The following is a 19,119-nucleotide window of genomic DNA, read 5'->3' on the forward strand; positions in this document are numbered from 1 at the left end:
TAAATAGTTGCACGCATAATTATAAAACTCTAAAATGAGTTTTCAAATCTGCTTCTGGTCATCCAAAGCCCTTCCTAATCAACACCCAACAACCAGCCAGACCGCCACTGCCATCATTCTCGAATTTCTTATTTAGTTTATTATTGGCTCAGCAAGGTATTGGGCTGATCCAGTATGCAACTATGGGTAACGATATGTGTTTGTATATCGAGTTTGGCTTGTGTCGAGTAACAATTCGTGTTTGTATATAAAGTTCAGCTCGTGCCGAGGTATATGTGTAAGACTATATATGTTAATCTTAACTCGACCAATTTAATTAAACGGATCAAGCTTTTTAACATTAACTTGCTAATTTCATATTAGGTTTATATCAGGTTTATGGGCTGTGTAAAAAAATTTTAGCCCTTATGTCGTATGTCAAGTTTAGGTTGTGTTGAAGGTATAGGTATAAAATTATATTGATGAATCCTAACCTAGTCCATTTAACTAAACGTGTTAGACCTCTTAATCTTAACCTTCTAATTTCGTGTTAATTTCGTGGGTCGTGTCAAAATTGTCAGTCCTATCCTATGTGATACAAATTTCGTTTCTTTTTTTTTCACAACCCATTTTGGTCACTAATTTGGGTTTGAATTTGTGCAAGCGCTTTCTAATGTCTTGTCCACAAAGATGACTTTGGTGAGTCACTCAGTGACCTCAGTGAGTTATCCAACATGAGTTCCTCGGGTTGAAATTCATCCTTTTTTTCGCTTTTAGTTAAGAACATTTTAATAATTGAGGAAATAAAATTTTTTTCTTTCTTAAAAATCAGCGTTATAACACCTAAAAGAGGTTATTAAAAATTATTTTTTTACTGGAGAAGATGAGATTAGCTTCATGTTGCAACCCTCATCATCACAAGTTGTTTAGTTGGCCTAGTTTCATATATTAGCATTCACACCCTATTTTTCCTTCTGTAATGTGAAAACCTTCAACGGAAATGATAATTCCTCTGATCACATTACTTGCTTTGTATTAAAAGATGCTCTGGTATTGCCTATTGACATGCACATATGTTAGCATTACCAGAAAGGCACGGCTCTTATCAACCAATGCATTAATTCAATCTTTATATTCATTTTCTTACATGAACGACCAATAAGTAATCGATTATCCCAAACAAATAGTCAAGCTACTACCAAATTATATAAGCAATGTTCCCCTTCCCCTACATGAACAGATTCAGAAGAGAAGCACTTGATTATCGTTTCAATAAAGATATATGATAAATGTGATTCAATAACTACAGAACTAAAGAAAGGATTTGAGAATTGTTTGGCTAACTTATAGCTGTATATGGGTGCATAAGAAACAATAGATTCATGTATCACTAACAAAGGACTGAAGTTTTGCTTTCAGTCAACCGGTAGAAATGAGATGTTACATCAAACTGTTTCATCAACATGAGTGTGTAGGAGAGATAAAGAGAGTTCCAAGCGCTAAACAGACGGTGGGAGATAACTTACTCATTGTATATATTTGGGGATTTCACCTTTTCTTAGAAGGGAAAGAGAGTACTCAGCAGTGTCAATAAGGTCATCGATGTTATGCAGGGATCTCTCCTCAGAACCCAGCATGAAAATAGCACGAACCTCTGCTTTCTTAGCCAGTCTTGCGGCAAAAGTGAGGGCCAAATTTGGGGAGTTGAGGCTCCGCAATATCTGCCGATAGAGAGACAGAACTCGGCCTCTATTCCTTGCCAAATCCTCTGCTGTTGCCCATATAAAACCTTTTGTCATTTCTCTGCACTGCATAATGAAAGAAAAAAGCTTATGGTGCACTTGTGTTTTAATAAATTAATAGGGTTTAATTCATATAATACAAAACAGACTTAAATGTTATGATCACTAAACAAACATGACTTATAGTATGTGCTCTTTTAATTTAAAGCCTATTATTACTAGTACCTCATGGAAACTTCTTGATGCAAGTGACAAAAAAGCTGGTTTGATTTGATTTTAGTTTTACTCCATTTTAGGAGCGAAGGGTATTTCTATAAACTTCATATTTCTGGAAATGGGTTGTACATGGTCTTAGTTTGATTTTTTTATTATGTTTTTGGAATTTTATATGCGATTTCTATTTGTTAGTTAGTTTGGGCTTAATAGTTAGCCTATAAAATTCAAGTCTCATTAAAAGTCTAGTTCTTGCTAGTGGCCCAAGTCTTATTAAGAGTCTAAGTCTTGTTAAGGTTAGATTTAGTTTCTTATAAATATTGATTCAAGACTTTCTATTCAATATTGAAGATTATGTTTTGCTAAAATTTCAGAGCTATGAAGCTTCCTTTGAGGTTTGTGTGATTCAATCTTTCTCCTACGTATAATACCAAGGAAATCCCAAGTGTGATACTTCGTTTTGTCTCCTCTTTCTTCTCTGGATTACACTTCAGACTTCCAACAATTTTGTATCAAATTCTAACCAAGGCAAGAACTGATTTGCATCTATTATTTTCCTTATATCCAATCCTAAAGAACCCTAAACCACCAATCCAAAATAGCTCGCAAACAACCCCAAAACACTAAAAATTCTTCAGTTACGTTCATAGCCTCGGAATAGCAATTCAAAACTTGAGCCAATGCATCAGCTTAGTCTAAACGATGTTTTTTTTTTTTTTTTTGTAAATATCAACGCAACTTAACAACATATTGCTTACATAGCTCTCTTCTCTTCCAAGCCAGCTATGCCAAGACCTACCTATCTCCACTCACGACGGTAAACCAATATGAACTCATTCAGTGCATTTTTGTATTCCTTATCTAAAACCAGGCCAATATTTTTCATACTCCTTTTCACGAAATTCTCTATGACATACTGTCAAACAGATAGCAGGCCTCTTTGATCTCTTTGTATCGAGCATGTAATAACATCAACCAATGAGTAGAGCTATATATATCATCATTTATTTGCAATGAAACTAAAATTCACACGCAACTTTTCTTTTCTTTTCCATCATATTTCCTCAGCAAAGCAAAGAAGCATCAAAGTAGTACCCAAAACAAAAATGATATCCTTGTTGGTAATGCATTTAAGTATGGGTGCAAACCCGTCGGGGTCAATGCAGCCCCAGAAAATTCATTAAATTTAGCGAACTAAGTCAACCGAAGGAATGAACATATATATATATACACAAACATATAAACAAGTGAATTACCTTAAGATTGTGTCCTGCTTGCGCACAAGGGCGGCTCCCTTCTCTCTTACTGTGTGTCGACCAGACCCTTTTAACTCTGTTCGGACGACGGAAAAAGGAACAGCACGCAATTGTTTGTTAAGCCAAAACACGATCCAGCTTTGATAAATAGTGCCCGCAATCCTTATGCAACCACAAACTATTCAGCCCAGAACCAGATCCCCTTAAATTTTCTTTACTATTCACGCCATTTATTATATTCATTTCTTTCTTGACATAATATGTTTCAAAGTAGTTCCTTTTTAACCAGAGAAATGCTATAGTGTAATAAAAATATCATTTTTGACTCATAAAAGTTTTAAGTAACAAAATGTCACATGACCTTAACCACAGTTTGTTTAACTGCAGCCACGTAAGGGCATGTAGTCTCTTGCCACTTAAAATTTTTATAGGCAAAAAGTGATATTTTTATTGAACTATAACATTTCTCTTTTAATAATTAATATAAATCTCTTAAAACACCCCACGCTACCTAATCTAAACATTGAGTGTGAAAAACGTAATATAATTATTTGATCAAAATCCAATAATAATCAATCACAAGTATAATGATGATTTTAATAGCAACATCATTCTTGGAGGGACTCAAGAGCAATACAAGAAAAACTTATAGCATTACTCCTCCGTTTATCCTTGGGTAGATGACAATTAGATAGGGTTTCAAAAAAAATTGCCATCAAATTAACCACCCTTGCCCTTTCTCTATCTTTTTTAAATACTAAATAGAAAAAATATCAATTCAGTTTTCATCCATATCAAAAAACTAGAAATCACACGTTCATCTTATTTATATTCTATTTCTTTTTTCTAGCTAGGCAGTATATATATTAACACAAGGTGGCAGGGCGCACGGATTAATACGTACGTTTTGGCAAACAAAGGATCTAAAATTTGTTTATGTGAATTGAAAGTTGTGTTTGACTAGCCCAGGCCCAGTGGCCCACCAAAAGATGATGAGCGGCCCCCACATGTTATACATTAATTTTCTTGTAATCAAAATGTGATACCCAAAATAACAGAACCCTTGTGTTTAGGATAAAATCTGATTTTTTGAACGTTGCTTTCTCTCTTCTTGTTTTGACTATTATGAAGTATGTTATATTAAATTAAAATTTAACTCTCTTTCTTTAGTCTTTGCCAAGAAATCTGCTGAAACCCCCCAGAAGCTCCAACGCTCCAACGTTGTTATTTCCCAGTCTCTCTCACTCTTTCCCTGTAAGTGACCTTAGTTTCCTCCGCCCTCCTCTCCTTCTTCTTCTTGCTCATAAAGCTTTAATGGTAACACCTATTTTAGATATTACAACTGTGTGCATTTTTTTTTATGTAATTTGGTAGATGATTATTACACATATTTTACTATCACTATTATAAGATGTTGACTTCTGAATCTGATAAACATGCCTAGCTACGTAATATCACCCAACTCATAGAATTTTAGAAACATTCACAAATATGTTTTTTTTTTTTTTCTTGGAAGGTATTCATATTTAACAATGATCAAGACATAATTAACATTGCTACATAAGTAGATGCTTTAAATTATGAAAAATATTCCTCTACACATCCGGTCGGTGTCACTGTTGCATCATGTTCGACCGACCAAGTACTAAGTTTTGAGGTATTCGGTTGAAGCTCGTCAGACCGGGAGTGTTCATAGGTTTTCATCGAATTTCTCGTTCGAACGAGATCACATATGAATGTTTTAATTTCTGTGTTTCACCAGGTTTAAGACTTTATTTTCTATATAAACCTATTAAGGACAGGTTAGGCTAAGCTGCAGTTTATGTTGCTTTTCTCTCATATTTAATAAGAAATACTATAGAAAAAGAAGTGGTTTTTCTTCATTTTGTATTTTCTCAAAACCTTGATATATTTTTTTTTTTGGAAGAGTTGTGAGTTATAACTGCATCACACTTTCAGGTTCTAAATCTCATTACCAGAGGTTAGTAAAGCCAAATTAAAACTCCAACAGAAGCTCCTGTAATTTGTGAAGTGCATAGTGAAAGGAACTATCACAAGATGGGCAGTGGACAAAACAACAATGAAAGGAACTTTAACAAGATAGTTAGTAGACAAAGCACAGGTGTACCACCTTGGTAAACTCCCCTCCGCCGCCTTCTTATCTATATATACTTCTCTAGATATTATTTGTGTTAAATCATTTTTTTTTTTTTTTTATATATTTTAATTCTGTTTTTTGCTCTTCCCCCCTGCCCCTTTTCAGGTTGTCCAAGTCCACATCTCCACTGCATGTGCATCTTCTTGTAGGTGATGTGCCTTTCACTTTGGACAGAGTGAGAAACTACTCCCACAAACCTTTCATTTCTTTTTTCTTTTTCTTTTTCTTTTCCTGGAGAAGAAATGTTGCTGAAAATACAAAAGTTCAATATGTTCGAGAACTCTTTTCATTTCATTTTGTTTATGTAGGAACTTTTGGCTGCAAGATCGGCCAAAATAGCAGCCTTAATCAGAGTGAATTCCCAGGAAGATCTTTCTCATTCCCTTGGAGACATCCCACCTGAACCAAAGACTTTTGAGCTTGTTGCAAGATTCTGCTATGGCCTTGAAGTGCACATGTCCTCTAAGAATGTTGTACCGCTCATTTGTTTTGCTCACTACTTGATGATGACTGAAAATCACAGCAGAAATAATCTTTTAAGCAAGGCCCTTGCTTTCTTTGAAAAAAGGGTACTCCCTAGCTGGAATGAAACCATTAAGGCTCTCCGTACCATGGAAAATATCTTTCAAGAAGCAGTCAATTTTGGCTTAGTAGATGCCTGTTCAGAGTCGATAATTGACAAGGCATTGGTTGATCCTAGCCTTCTTGGTGAACCAATTAAGGATGATGAAAATGTCTATAGGCCAAATGCAAGGAGAAGGCTCTTTGATCCTGAAGGGCAACCGGATGATTTGACAATGCTACCCCTCCAACTCTATGAGCCGATCATGCTCGAAATGAGTAAGCGTGGAGCCCCATCAATGTATGTTGCTGCATCTCTTTGTACATATGCAAGGAAGTGGGTTTTTCCCATGTCCAAAGGGTCGGAAAAAATGTCCACCAACGAGAGGAATTCTTCAGGGGAAGTCATTGAAGCTGTGGAGATGCTTTTATCTCATGAGAGAGGACTCCTTCCATGCAATTTATTGTTTGACATGCTGCAATCTGCAATAATTTTGGGAGCCAACCCTCATTGCATATATGGTTTCGAGGCCAGGATTGGAAAACAGCTAGAGGAGGCGACTGCCAAAGACCTCTTGATACCTTGTCAGTTTGATACAGAGTGTGTGAGGAGAATACTGAAAATTTTCTATGGAAATTACACTTCTTCTGACATATCAGGGTTAATCACAGTGGCAGAACTCCTTGAAGATTTCCTGGCAATGGCTGCAAGCGAAAAAGATTTGAAGCTCGAGGCATTTGTTTCATTAGGAGAAATATCAAGTGCAGCATCATTAGGAGCCCAGAGAAGCTCTGATGGAATATACAGAGCTGTTGATATCTACTTGGACCAACATAGATATCTGACAGAGTCTGAGAGAGAGGAAGTGTGCCGGGTTTTGGAGTGCCAAAAGATGTCCCTTGAAGCCTGTGAACATGCAGCCAAAAATGAAAGATTGCCATTAAGGGTGGTGGTGCAGGTTTTGTTCGCCGGGAAGTTGCAACTGAACGACACGATCACGAAGGATTCTGATGACAGATTGGGAAAGGAGGAGGCAGCAGGGAATGAGGATGTAGCGAAGGTGGACTGTGGTGGGCAACAAGTAAGGAGTGAGATGAAGAACATGTGCAGCAAGGTGATGGGGCTTGAGAGGGAATGCCATATGATGAGGAAAGAGATTGGGAGTGGTTCCAGCAGGAATGTGAAAAAAGAGAAGGTTAGCATGTGGAGAGATATGAAGAGGAAGTTCGGCTGCATCAGTCATGACATGCACGACTTAAACTGCCAAACAAAGAAGAAGAACATGTAGAACATTCATGTTCCATATATCTTATTTCTTTGTCAAATATAGCTTAAAGCAGCCACTCTATTCGTTTTTTTTGGTCAATCTTTTTCTTATTTGTTACAACAATCTTGAAAAGAGAACAAGAGGGAGAGAGTTTTATGAGGGTTGGAGACTAATAGCCGTTAGGAATTGGTGCCTTTGCAAAATATTGCCACGGCTTCGTCCGTTTACTTCTATGCCTGGCTGATCCCCAAGAAGGATAAATTAAATTATAAAGGAAAATAGTTCTACACTCAACTTCCAAACTTGGTTTAAGTCTTTTTTTTTTTTTTTTTTTCTTTCAAATTCTACATGTCCTTCAGGGGCTACTCTGCAATAAATAGTAGTAGCCTCTTTCTTTCGTGTAGTGTAGCTAACCACGAAGATGTTTTTGTCCCTTCTTTATGGGACACACTAACTATAGCAAGCCTTTTTGCTAACTTATAAATGACACATTTCTTCTTCTGACCCAAAATACAAGAAAGACACTCACGCACTCTCCTGCTTACTTAATGGCAGATTTCTCTCTCTAAAAATATAAAAAAAAAAATGACATATCGGCTTCCCATTAATTGCTTTACATACTATACCTCTATCACATTCTATCCTACTAGGTGAAACACAGTCATATTAGCCTAAAATAGGTTGGAATGAAAGGACGATAGTACGTACTATTCTTTTTTTAATACAAATTAGAAAGGCAAGAAGATAAATGCTATATATACTGCATTTTTATTTTACAATTATTATTAATGTAGTAATCTCAACTAATGCTTAGATATATTTTCATTTAAAAAAAATTAGTTTAAAAGTTAGTTAAGACTATCACATTAATATTGTGTGATATATATGAGATAAAAATGTATTTTCTAGTATTTTAGGCAAGAATAATTATATCCTCATAGATGCATGCCACAATATATCAATTCACTAGGATTTCTACTGTTCATTAATTTGCACGAAATATTAATGAAAAGCATATATATAAACAAATTAACCAAAGCAGTCCAAGGCGCCTAAAAGTCTTAAGCCTCATCTGAATAATTATATAACAATAAAGTTCAAACATTTGATGATATGATTTCTATCTAACACAAAAGGAGAAAGCAAGCTTACCATAACTCCAAATCTTGGAATAAGTATACATGCATGAATTGTATCCCTTGACCAGCTTTAGTGCTTATACCACTAGAATTAATCCACTATTATACTCAACATTAAAAGTACTCAAAAAGATCACAATTAATTCCATGATTGCCTCTGACACATCTTCTCCAACTCTAATATCTACTGGCAGGTGGAATATTGGCTGCACACTGTCTGTCCAAAACCTCAATGAGCTTGTTGGCTACAGAACTCGCATACACAGAAGAGCCTTCATATATCTGCCAAATTAAGCAAAATCTATTTATGTCAAAATATTAATTAATAATTTTTTTATTAATTTAAACTTTTAAGATAAATGATGATTTTGTGCCTTACGACTCATGATTAAGAGGGAATTAAGCCGTGATTTAACAATTCATAAATAAACACTACTGGTAGTGCTCTCTCACTCAATATATATGGGTTACTACCTTGGTGTTGAACAAGAAGCTGTAGAAATCGCCAATGTGGCCACCAGCAATATGGTGGAGATCCAGCTGAAGCTCGTCGAGCACTTTAGACACAAACAGCAAGCAATTATTCTTTCGCTGAACGAGTTTGATGGTGACCTCGTCGTCGATGATACGAACATCGACCTCCGTCTCTTTGGATTTCCTCTGAAGCCATGAGCTCCTCAAAGATCCCTTGTAGGACTGGTCAGGGTCACCCAGAGGCTTCATGTAGCAGCTCTCCACATCCCCGGCCGCATCGTCAGCTTCCGTCTTCTGCCTCTTGCTCCTCTCTCGCCCGCATCTCTTTTTCTCCACCAGCAACTTCAGCTCATTTACCGTCCTCAGAAGCTCTTTGATATATTCTATGGCATCACCCACCACAGATGCCCTATCAATCTTCATATGTGTAGTTTTGATTCGGCGCCCCACCCCAGAAGAAATTAACATAGACCCAAAAAAGCAGAAAGTATGGTAGGCATAAAGGGATTGATGAATAATGTCAGAAGAAAAACAAAGAAATGAGATACTGTAAATACCTTGGTAGGGTTAGGGACGAGGCTCCTCAAGGCCTCGAACCTGTCGTTCAAGTGCTGTCTCCTCTGGCGCTCTGTGACAATGTGTTTGGTTTTCCCATTCTTGCCTTTTCCAATACAAGCCTTGTCTCTAGTGAATTCCAGTACGCCATTTTCAAACTGTCTCCCATCCCCACTTCCCTCTCTCTCATCCCCTCCTGCGCAAAACAGAGAAGCATTATTCCTTGAGCCTGGCAAGCCGTAGCCATTGGGTAGAGACTGGTACAAATCCCTGAACAAAGTAGGCTGTGGAGGCAGGTTTAAATGGAATAGTGGGTCGTACAAAACGGATGCGCCCGTGGAATGGTCCGGCCCGGTTGGATTAACGTCTCCCGTAAAGACCATGGGGTTCTGATAATTTGCGGTCTTCTGGGTCGGGTTTGAGAAGGGGATGGATCTGGGCAAGTGGAAGAGATTGAGAAGGTCTGGAGCTGGGGGGTACGGACTGTTTGGTAGCGAAGAATAATCGAAGCATTGCTGGCCGTTTTGAATGTCCATTTGATGCAACTGTTGTTGTTGATCCATATCCCGCATCTCGTGGACGCTGTAAGAGTTGTCTACGAGATGAGTAATGTTATGGTTGTTGGCGTTGTAGGAGTCGTCCATGTTGAATGCCAGCTGCTGTTGGAATTCAATTCCCATGGCAGTGGCTGCAGCTGCAGCGTCTTCATGGGTAGGAGCGTTGGCATGGTTGTGGTTGTAGGAGAATTCTTCCATGGAGAGCCTGAGATTCTCTTCAAAGCTGTTGTGGGTGTTGTGGCTGCAGGTTGGGAGTGTCTGGGAAAATCCGTCCTCTGAAATTGCTGCGTCTGCTGCAGCAACAACTGTACCTTCTGTCATGGCATCAAAGCAACCAGTCTCATACATTTTTGGACCAGAGAGATTTTTGTCTCCTGCTTTTCTGGGTCTCTGTCTGCGACTCTGCATCAATTAAAAGCAAAATCCAAATCCACCCACAAAAAAAAAAAAAAGGAAAAAAAAAAAAAAGAGGAGAATAATGAGTACATGAACATTGAAGAACAACATTAAAGCACAAAATGGTTGAAGAGCCTTCACAAATAATTAACAGTACTTAAACCTTTAGATAAACAAGATTAGGGCATAAACCTAGAAAGAAAGGGAAACAAACAATCACTTGAGATGAAATGCAACTAATTAGGAGCCCACAAGGGAAACCCAGATCATGGAATCACCGATTGAGGGGATAGCCGAGACAACAAGAAAGAAAGAGACAGAGGATGAGGTGTCTCAGACTCTCAGGAATTCCACCCATATTATAAATTATATAAGTTCCATCATTTTATTTATTGTCATGAGAGTCCCTTCTATAGGATATGGGTGTAGCGTTTTCAACAAAAATTTGATACATCATGTAAAAATACCAAATACAATAATCATGAAAACACCCTACTTTTAATTTAAATCATTCTTATGTAGTTTTTCATTCATTTTATCCAAAACTAATCAAACTCCGGTGGTTTTTTCAATGGTTTGGCTAATAAGTATTTTGTCAATGAGATATTTTGTTAAGAGAAAAAAAAAATTAAATTATTTTCAAATATGTCAAACTTTAATATGTATTTTCTATTTACACCTCAACCATTGAAGTGATCAGGACTCAGGAGGATGGAGCGTAACCACAAACATGAAACATATATATATATATATATAAGAATTATTTTATCTTTTATTGGATGAGGGAGGTTGTTACTGAGATTCCCCGTCACTGGGGCCCACTCATAATCCCCGTATTCTCAACCTGATATTCAGCCCGCGTGAATTGCAGTGAGCTGTTGAGCCCCATCATTATAATTTGGTCTCCGCGGTTTTTCCTGCAAAAATTGCATCTTTTCCAAAATCATTGGTGATCGAGTAAATTTTATATATCACATTTTTTATAATAATCAATGCAATTTATTTATTTTTTCTTTTTATATATATATATATATATATGAGAGGGGTATGTCGGCAGGGTCACCCCCAAAAGAAGGGCGGGAGGTTGGGCTAATTAAGATTAATTAGTAGCAAGAGGACCCCGAAAATCATATAGATGGTTACAAAGAGGAGCAGCTAGCGTGACACAAGGTACTGAATTAGGGGACCAGATTTAAGATCATTTTGGTCTTTCTTATTTATAACCAACATATGTGCTTTAGGGTTTCGTTTAACGGTTTCAAAAATGTACATGCAGTTTGATACGTAGCAATTTCAAAACACATTTAATAAAAATGCAGTTAGCGTTTAATAAAGTTGTGGTTCAACTTTTAAATTTGCATTTTATTAATTCTCTGCGATTTGAAAACATTGTTTTATTTATTTATTTTTTGAAATTGTTATTTTTTCAAACCGATTCTCAAACAAAAATACTTTCCTCTACTTTGTTTAGGGTTTCAAAGAACGGTTGCTCACTTTTAATCATATGAATATCTATTGTACTATTTGAACAAAGAATTATATTCCTTACAAATTAATTTTCGTAACTACTTACTAACGTATATACCTGGCATGAACTTAGATAATTAATTCTATTAAATTCACTTATGGTCATGTTCAATGCATTTTAAATGCAGTAACATATCAATTAGAAGTTTCCACTTGAATGATTAAAACAAATCATTATAGTTAATATGTTATAGTCTTCGTAGATAAAATGTCCAATTTTATTACTGATTAGGAACTTCAAATTTATAAGTTTTTTTTTTATATATATATATATATATATATATATTTGACATGTCTGCACAAGGACAGGAAAATGGGAGAGGTAATTTAAACAAATAATCTATACTTCATAAAGCGTGGTTTCAGCCGATTCAACTACTCCTTAAAAACAATATATAAATTTGTTAAAAGTACGGCTCCGACCTAAATAAACACACTCTTTGGAGTAAGCCACAAATTGCGTGAATCCGAAGGAGTTCCTGTAAATTACATCTATGCCATTTGCACCCAAGCAAATTAACAAACCTTTTGAGTTTGGCTCCTGGCCTCCTTAAGGCCCGTTATTATTCAGACAAAAATTGTCACTTTTGTTATTAATTATTATTGAAATTCCTTCTTTTTTGTTTTTTCCTCTCTTCTCTCTTCTTTCTCTCATTGTGTACGTATGAACTTGCAAAAAATAAATAAAAAAAATTCAAATTATAGAATATGCTCGAGCATTTATCAGTAGGGAAATTTGACCCAAATAAAGCTTTAGTACAATTTGTCTCTTTTTCGTACTGTTAATGGTAGAGAAATATCTCCAGTACTTTGCCCTTTTGTCTTTTCTCTATACACATCTGAAGTCTCTCTACGAATGGAAAAGCTAGAATGCGACATGGTGGAAAAGGTGTTTTATATATCACCCTAATTAATTAGTTGTTTAATTTTCATTAACATAAAGGTTTTGGTCCTTCATTTTCTTTTCTTTTTTGCAATGTGATTTTGACCAGTGTCTCTAAAACTAGGCTTCAAAATTCGAGTAATTAATCTAATTAAGAGAGGAAGACGTACGGATGATCGATCACATATGCCAATCTAAAATGTATAATCAGGGACTAAAGGATAAAAGATGTAAATTGAATAAGGTGATCGAGAGTACGTAAGATTAAAATCCTTTATTATTTTATGGATATTTCATGGAGGAATTATTTGCAAGTATTAGTAGAAAAGGAAGATCTTTTGTAATTAAATAAATCATAGAATACAATTACAATTTTATGATGGAGTAAATTGTAATTAATAGGATTTTCAGGGGAGTTATGAGCTTACTAGAAAGTAGAAACTAATTTGAGAGCCATTGGAGCTAGGATTTTTTTTTTTTTTTTAATTTTTTTTTCTTTCTTTTTGCAACCTTCCCAAGCCCTATTTAAGCAATAGTAAAGACAAATAAATTGATAATCTCTTTCTCTCTCATATATATATATATATATATATATAAAACAAGCCTTCCCTAATTCATTTGAATTCTTAATTACCCATCAAGCAAACATACTTTCTGATTTGAATTTCAACTTATTTGTAATTTTCATGGTGATTTTAAAATTCAATTTACATTTAACAGAACTTAAGGATGATTTTTTTAGTCATCCTTTTAGCATTACTCGTCCAAAGCGCTTAATTTTTATTTTTTTTTTTATTTTTTATTTTTTAAAAAAAATATTTATCCACACATGCCCTTTTAAATAGGGCAATATATATGGCCTGTTTGAAAAAAAAAAGACTATTCTTATATAAATGGACAAACGTGTCTGTTTGTGTAGTTCGATTTCCAAATAATAATTAAAAATTGAGAATGAAAAAAAAAAAAAAAGTTCCTATTTATTTTAAAAGTTTGAGTATCAAGAAGGTAAGCATCATCCGAAGCAGCATATATATATATATAACAATAAAGTTGAAACATTTGATATGATTTCTATTTAACACAAAAGGAGCAAGCAAGCATACCATAACTTCAAATTAATCTTGGAAATACGTATACATGAATTGTATCCCATGACCAGCTTTATTGCTTACCACTAGAATCCACTAATATTATACTCAACATCAAAACTCAAAAAGATCACAATTAATTCCTTAATTCTCTGCTGGGATACTCTAATAGCTGCTGGTTGGTGGAATGGCTGCACACTGTCTGTCCAAAACCTCAATGAGCTTGTTGGCTATAGAACTCGCATACACAGAAGAACCTTCATATATCTGCCAAATTAAGCAAAATTTATTAATGTTAAAATATTAATTAAATAATTTAATCAATAATTTTTTATCCATTTAAATTTTTTAGATAAATAGGTATTTAATATAATAGTTTATGCCTTATGACTCATGATTAAGAGGAAATTCCGCCGTGAGTTAACAATTCATACATAAATGTACACTACTATCTTCTCTCTCTTTCTCTCTCTCTCTCTCTCTCTCTCTCTCTCTATATATATATATATATGGGTTACTGGGTAGCTACCTTGGTGTTGAACAAGAAGCTGTAGAAATCGCCAATGTGGCCACCAGCAACATGGTGGAGATCCAGCTGAAGCTCGTCGAGCACTTTCGACACAAACAGCAAGCAATTATTCTTTCGCTGAACGAGTTTGATGGTCACCTCGTCGTCGATTATACGAACATCTACCTCCGTCTCTTTGGATTTCCTCTGAAGCCATGAACTCCTTAAAGATCCGTTGTAGGACTGATCAGGGTCATGACCCAGAGGTTTCATGTTGCAGCTCTCCACATCCCCGGCGGCATCATCAGCTTCCGTCTTTTGCCTCTTGCTCCTCTCTCGCCCGCATCTCTTTTTCTCTGCCAGCAACTTCAGCTCATTTACCGTCCTCAGAAGCTCGTTGATATATTTTATGGCATCGGCCACCACAGATGCCCTATCAGTCTTCACATGTATAGTTTTGATTCGGCACCCCACCCCCAGAAGAAATTAACATAGACAGCCAAAAAAGCAGAAAGTGTGGTAAGCATAAAGGGATTGATCAATAATGTCAGAAGAAAATCAAAGAAATGAGATACTGTAAATACCTTGGTAGGGTTAGGGACGAGGCTCCTCAAGGCATTGAACTTGTCGTTCATGAGCTGTCTTTTCTGGCGATCTGTGGCAATGTGTTTGGTTTCTCCATTCCTGCCTTTTCCAATACAAGCCATGCCTGTATTGAATTCTAGTACGCCATTTTCAAACCCATCCCCACTTCCCTCTCTCTCATCCCCTCCTGCGCCAAACAGAGAACCATTATTCCTTGAGCCTGGCACTTGCAAGCCGTAGCCATTGGGTAGAGACTGGAACAAATCCCGGAACATAGGAGGCTGTGGAGGCAGGTTTAAATGGAATAGTGAGTCGTACAAAACGGATGCGGCGGTGGCATGGTCCGGCCCGGTTGGATTAACGTCTCCCGTAAAGACTATGGGGTTCTGATAATTTGCGGTCTCCTGGGTCGGGTTTGCGAAGGAGATGGATCTGGGCAAGTGGAAGAGATTGAGGAGGTCTGGTGTTGGGGGGTACGGACTGTTTGGCAGCGAAGAGTAATCGAAGCATTGCTGGCCGTTTTGAATGTCCATTTGCTGCAACTGCTGTTGTTGATCTTCATGGTTGTTGTGGTGGTGGTGATGGTTAAAACGATCCATATCTCGCATCTCGTGGACGCTGTAAGAGTTGTCCACGAGATGAGTATTGTTATGGTTGGTGGCGTTGTAGGAGTCGTCCATGTTGAATGCCAGCTGCTGTTGGAGCTCAATCCCCATGGCAGTGGCTGCAGCTGCAGCATCTTCATGGGTAGGAGGGTGAGGGTGGTTGTGGTTGTAGGAGAATTCTTCCATGGAGAGCCGTAGATTCTCTTCAAAGCTGTTGTGGGTGTTGTGGCTGCAGGTTGGGAGTGTGTGGGAAAACCGGTCCTCTGAAATTGAAATTGCTGCGTCTGCTGCAGTAACAACAGTACCTTCTGTCATGGCATCAAAGCAACCAGTCTCATACATTTTTGGACCAGAGAGATTTTTGTCTCCTGCCTTTCTGCGTCTCTGTCTGCATCAATTAAAAAGCAATATCCACCCACAAAAAACAAAAAACAAAAAAGAATGATGGGTACATGAACATTGAAGAACAACATTAATAAAGCACAAAATGGTTGAAGAGCCTTCACAAATAATTAACAGTTGAACCTTTAGATGAACAAGATTAGGGCACAAACCTAGACAGAAAGGGAAACAAACAATCACTTGAGAGGAAATGCAACAAATTAGCTAGGAGGCTACAAGGAAAACCCAGATCATGGAATCACCGACTGAGGGGATGGCCGAGAGAGCAAGAGAGAGAGAGAGAGGGGTTTGAGGTGTCTCAGGAATTCCACCCATATTATTTATTGTGATAGGCCAATGGAACAAGTAAAAGGGGAGGGAAGGGGTTAGGAGGAAGGACCGTAACTAGAAACTTATATAGAAGAATTATTTATCTTTAATTTTAATCAGATGAGGGAGGGAGGGGTGGGGGAGGTTGTTACTGAGATTCCCCGTCACTGGGGCCCACTCATAATCTCCGTATTCTGAATCCTGATACTCTCGGCCCGCGTGATTTACAGTGAGTCCCATCATTATAATATGCTTTTCCCTTTCCTTTCTCTGCATATATTTACTCCAGTCCTTGCCTTTGTGACTTTGTCATACAACTACCGCATACTTCTTCAATTTGGTCTTCGCGGTTTTTGCTACAAAAATTGCATCTTTCGCAAGATCATAGTTGATTGGCTAAATTGAGTAAATTCTATATTATCATATATATATATATATATATTTTTTTTCTTTTCTTTTTAGTAAATATTAATTAAAATAATCACGTAGTATATATAATAATTAGAACAATTATGAAATAAAAATATAATATCTAATATCACTTCCCCGAGATTTATCCATTATGTTATGCCACCCCCTAACGCTCTTGTCCGAGAAAGAAAAGTAGCTTGATTACTTTCATGATTTCATTTGCAAAGAGTTCTATTGTAACACTCTTGATTATGTGTATATGAGAGAGAGAGAGAGAGAAAGAGGCATGTCAGCAGGGCTAAGATTTCCTTTTTTAATTATAATTATTATAAATTATAATTAACCACCATTTTTTTTCTTTCAAGGATTCGAAAATTTCGTCACTAAAGATAACAATATTGCAAAAAACGGGTTTGATTTGCTTATGGCCATAAATGAGAAAAGAATTGTTAGCACTCCTTGTACGTATTTATCCCTTTTTGGTGGACTAGTCTTGTCATTTGTTTAGTTTTAGCTTAACACATAAGAAATCTCTTTATTCTCATCCTATATATAAGTGAAGTTGGCCCATTGGACTGCATTCGGTTAATATGCCTTAGTATGTTCTTAACAACTTTGAAAATTTTCTTAATTAATGGTGTAGTGCAACCATATATATTGGGTTGTACTGCATGTAGCAATCCGAATGTCTAAAGGAGATATGGGGAGTCTACTATGGGTGGCTTTTTATGATTTTTTTGACATTTTTCTTAAACTTAGGGAAGAGAACCATATATATAGGAAGTCTAATGTGAATGCTCTTATTCTTGGGTCGTTCCTTAAGTGCATTCACCAATGTATATTAAATGAGAAGGACATAAAAGTGTTGCTAAGAGCACTAGCAACATATACTCGATCTATAACCCATTCCCTTTTCTATATATAGGGAAAATAAAATAAATAAATAAATAAACCCACAAAAAGCCACTTGCAGTAGCTTCTCTAAACATTAAGAATGTTACAGTGCTACCCAATGTATAGGAAACTAAAAGAGCTTCATTTTACATATTATTTTAATATAAATATTTCTCTTTTTTTTCTCATCTTTCATCTTTTTGCCTTTTATCGGAGATTGTGTTAAGATTTTGTAAAAAATTTGAGGGTAGGTATGAAACTAGTATTTTGCAAAAAAAATAATAATATTATAATGGCATAAGAAAATGTAAGGGAAGATATTGTGAAATATATTTGGATAAGGAAACAAAAAATAGTTTTATTTTCTAAACTTAATTAAGAAAAATAATAAAAAAGAAACAGTTGTTAGTGCTCTAACGTTAGAATTGGAGGTTTGCCTCCTTAAAGCAGCCACACTATTCGGTTTTTTTGGTCAATCTTTTTCTTACTTGTTACAACAATTTTGAAAAGAGAACAAGAGGGTGAGAGTTTTATGAGGGTTGGAGACTACTAGCCGTTAGGAATTGCTGCCTTAATTAGTGCCTTTGCAAATTGCCACGGCTTCGTCCGTTTACTTCTATGCCCGGCTGATAGCCCCAAGAAGGATAAATTAAATTATACAGGAAAATAGTTTTATTTTTGAATTAGTAACGTTCTATTTTTTGCAGCGTCATCATTTGGTGATGTGTTGAAATGGACACATTACTAAAGGCTTTAGTAACGTGTCAATAACTGCCATGTCACCCTTTGGTGATGTGGCACAAAAACGTGTACCGTAGACGCGTCAGTGATTCAATGGTTTTTTGTAGTGTTCCGTTTAGTTAACTTTTTTATTTTTTATTTTATTTTTTTGGAGATCAAATTCTACGTACATGTTCTTCTTCAGGGGCTTATATATCTGCCTCTTTCGTATAGCTAACCACAAAGATCTTTTTGTCCCTTCTTTATGGGACACATGAAATAGCAAGCCTTTATGCTAACTTACGAAATGACACAACATTGCTTCTTCTGACCCAATATACAAGAAAGACTCCCGCACTCTCCTGCTAACTTAATGACAGATTTCTCTCTCTCTCTCTCTCTCTCTCTCAAAATAATCAAATAAAATAAAATGACCCATTAGCTTCCCATTATCCTACTAAGCGTATAACACCGCCATATCAGCCTATTAAAATGGGGTAAAATAAAAGTATAATATATAACGTTATTCTTTTTTAATACAAATTAAAACAAGAAGAAAAAAAAATGCTATATATATCGCATTTTTATCCTACAATTATTATTGAGGTAGTAGTTCTAACCAATCCTTAGATATATTGTCATTTTTTAAACAAAAACTGATTCAAAGATTAGTTAGAACGGTCACATCAATATATATATTGTGAGATAATTATATAAGCAAAAATAATTAGACTTATATTCTCAGAGATGCATGCCATAATATATCAATTCACGAGGCTCTCTACTGTTCATTACTTAATTTGCACAAATTAACCAAAGCAGCCTCAAAATTCCAAAAAAAAAAAAAAAAATCTTATTTGGACATACGTGTCTGTTTGTGTACATGGGT

The 19,119-nt window shown here is 36.1% G+C and overlaps 3 protein-coding genes across 3 annotated transcripts; 1 reads left to right on the forward strand and 2 right to left on the reverse strand.

The window, feature by feature from the left end:
* Nucleotides 1-5,248: 5,248 nt before the first annotated feature.
* Nucleotides 5,249-7,198, forward strand: LOC132187808 (BTB/POZ domain-containing protein At5g17580-like). The gene is made up of 3 exons (XM_059602247.1): nt 5,249-5,325; nt 5,454-5,523; nt 5,657-7,198. Exons 1-3 carry the CDS (start codon nt 5,249-5,251, stop codon nt 7,196-7,198), a joined length of 1,689 nt encoding a protein of 562 aa, XP_059458230.1.
* Nucleotides 7,199-8,427: 1,229 nt separating this feature from the next.
* Nucleotides 8,428-10,250, reverse strand: LOC132188635 (transcription factor bHLH91-like). The gene is made up of 3 exons (XM_059603149.1): nt 9,348-10,250; nt 8,791-9,207; nt 8,428-8,598 (listed from the first exon to the last, which is right to left on the reverse strand). The coding sequence occupies exons 1-3, from the start codon at nt 10,248-10,250 to the stop codon at nt 8,494-8,496; spliced, it is 1,425 nt and encodes a 474-aa protein (XP_059459132.1). The 3' UTR covers nt 8,428-8,493.
* A 3,711-nt stretch (nt 10,251-13,961) lies between these two features.
* Nucleotides 13,962-15,836, reverse strand: LOC132188712 (transcription factor bHLH91-like). The gene is made up of 3 exons (XM_059603241.1): nt 14,889-15,836; nt 14,326-14,745; nt 13,962-14,063 (listed from the first exon to the last, which is right to left on the reverse strand). The coding sequence occupies exons 1-3, from the start codon at nt 15,834-15,836 to the stop codon at nt 13,962-13,964; spliced, it is 1,470 nt and encodes a 489-aa protein (XP_059459224.1).
* Between the last annotated feature and the right edge of the window lie 3,283 nt (nt 15,837-19,119).

The sequence above is a fragment of the Corylus avellana genome, chromosome ca7 (assembly GCF_901000735.1).
Source record: "Corylus avellana chromosome ca7, CavTom2PMs-1.0".
Lineage (NCBI taxonomy): Eukaryota > Viridiplantae > Streptophyta > Magnoliopsida > Fagales > Betulaceae > Corylus > Corylus avellana.